Source organism: Chenopodium quinoa, unplaced genomic scaffold (genome assembly GCF_001683475.1).
Source record: "Chenopodium quinoa cultivar QQ74 unplaced genomic scaffold, ASM168347v1, whole genome shotgun sequence".
NCBI lineage: Eukaryota > Viridiplantae > Streptophyta > Magnoliopsida > Caryophyllales > Amaranthaceae > Chenopodium > Chenopodium quinoa.
In genome coordinates, this window is record NW_018742204.1 from 18,226,513 (window position 1) to 18,228,844 (window position 2,332).

The following is a 2,332-nucleotide window of genomic DNA, read 5'->3' on the forward strand; positions in this document are numbered from 1 at the left end:
TTAATTTTATTTTTTTACCATGAGGCAAAACCCTTACCACTAGGCTTTGGTTCGCTTATGGGATTATGTTGCTTTTTACTTGGCTTATATTTTAGCTATATATATCGTATATGAAATGGAAGAAAACATTTTAATTTTTTTTTTAGACCAAGAAAACATTTGAATTAAGCTTATATGCTTATGTCACTCCACACATATGAGCGTATTTGTTTTGCTCATACTTGAATGCATACTCCAAATTTAGTTTTCATTGAAAATTAAAAAGTGACAATTTTACCGGACATAATAATACATACAAACCGAAGGAAATACAATAATCCCAAGAAAGTACTTATTATCAAGGAGACCACACTTACATTAGAACTGAACAAGTGATAAATTCGATTTATGCTATTTATTAAGTGTCAACAATAACCTCATCATTTACGAGCTCAATTCTTGTATTAAGGAATTCATATCACAATAAGATGATCCACCAGCTTCAACAGCCTTCCTTGCTAACTCTTTCATCTTCTTTGCCCTGCTTCTTATCTCCAAAGCCTCTTCACCCACCATAATTTTTGTTACAGCTTTCTTTATATCTTCCGATTTTACATTCTCCGCTACTCTACTCCATTTCTTAGCTCCGACACCAACCCCGGTCTTCAAAACCTGAGTCACCAACTTTTCATTATAAAACTGCTCGGCGAACACTGGCCAAGTTACCATGGGAACTCCACATGATATGCCTTCCAATGTCGAGTTCCACCCACAATGTGTCACGAATGCTCCTATAGCTTCGTGGTCCAAAATTAGCATTTGAGGCGCCCATCCCCTTATAATTAGTCCTTTTCCTTCCATCTTTTTCTCAAATTCATGTGGTAGCCACTCTTCATTTTTCTCGCCCTCACCATTATTACTCCTCCTCACTACCCATATAAAATCTTGTTCGGAAGCTTCTAGGCCCCTCGCGATCTCTTGGAGTTGCAAGGTTGAGACTTCCGCCATGCTACCAAAGCAAACATAAACAACGGAATTAGGCTTCTTGGAATTGAGCCACTTCAAGCACTCATGCTCACCAATAGAGGAGTCCTTCCCCCTTTGAAACTTAGCTTCTTTTTCGCGGTTGCATAGTGAAACAGGACCAATATGCCATGCCCTCTTTCCCATAACCTTTGTATAATAATCAACATACTCGGGCTCAAGCTCAAGAAAGCTATTCACAATGATGCCATAGCTCCTCTCCTCGACCTCCATAGCACGACCGAATATTTTCATCCACTCTTCCATACCTAGCTCTTTAACATCAGCTACAAGCTGAGTTCTTGTAAGTCTTATTTCATGAGGAAGATTAGGTACAACAAATTCCTCATCATCACATGTTACATCTTTTTGAGGCTCGTACTTCATCAACGCGTGCCCCACACAAAATGCAAAGTAGTTACCTCCATGAAATACTAACCTTGGCACATTAAATTTGGCTGCAACATCAGTAGCAAAAGGATATATCATATCCGCAACTAAGCAATTGGGCTTGTATTTCTCCATGACTTGTTCAAGTGACTCTTGTAGCAACTCGGTCGCCTCGAAGAATTTTTTAAATAATTCATTAGACGATATTTGGTCGCCACTTTCAATTCCCTCCGGAATACCACTTTCTTTAGATGGAAATGGTATGATTTCAACATCGATCATTGGTTGAAGTGCTTTAGTAAAAAATGGTGCGTTGAGAGGGGTTGTGATTATGGTAGTTTTGACATTGTTGGTTGCAAACAACTTGGCGATGTCTAAGGCTGGGATCATATGGCCGGGAGCCATAGCCGGAAAGAGGACTACGTGAAGCCTTTGTGGTTTGTCATCCATTATATATTTATCAATTTGGAAGGAAAATTATTATATTTTGGGTGTTACTTTGTGTTTGTGGGATACATGAATAAGCTAAGTTGGTAAAATGCTTGGTTATATACTCCGATTGTTGAAGTGGAAGAAATTGATTCATTAGATGTGACATCCACATGGTGGAGTAAACACGGTAGTTTTAAGGATCATATCAAAACTAGATGTTAGATACTTGGATCACGAGGAAAATGTGAGAGGGGGGGGGGGGGGGGGTGGGGGGTCCAAATCTTCTAGATGGAGAGAAAATATCCCAAACACAAATTTTTTTACCAATTATTGATGAATATATATATAAGTACTTCCTCTGTTTTTAAATACTTGTTCCATTTCTCATTGTTTGGAGTTTTAGGATAAATTGAAAAAAGTAATAAAATAAGGAGGTAGTGGGAGGATCTTTTACCAAAATGGCTAATTTGACAAAAATATTTACCAAAACGGCTAATTCTAAAATTTA

The 2,332-nt window shown here is 38.0% G+C and overlaps 1 protein-coding gene across 1 annotated transcript; it reads right to left on the reverse strand.

Annotated features, from left to right (window-relative positions):
* Positions 1–226: 226 nt before the first annotated feature.
* Positions 227–1,971, reverse strand: LOC110720877 (scopoletin glucosyltransferase-like). Its single transcript, XM_021899958.1, has one exon. The coding sequence runs from the start codon at positions 1,840–1,842 to the stop codon at positions 424–426; it is 1,419 nt and encodes a 472-aa protein (XP_021755650.1). The 5' UTR covers positions 1,843–1,971; the 3' UTR covers positions 227–423.
* Positions 1,972–2,332: the final 361 nt, after the last annotated feature.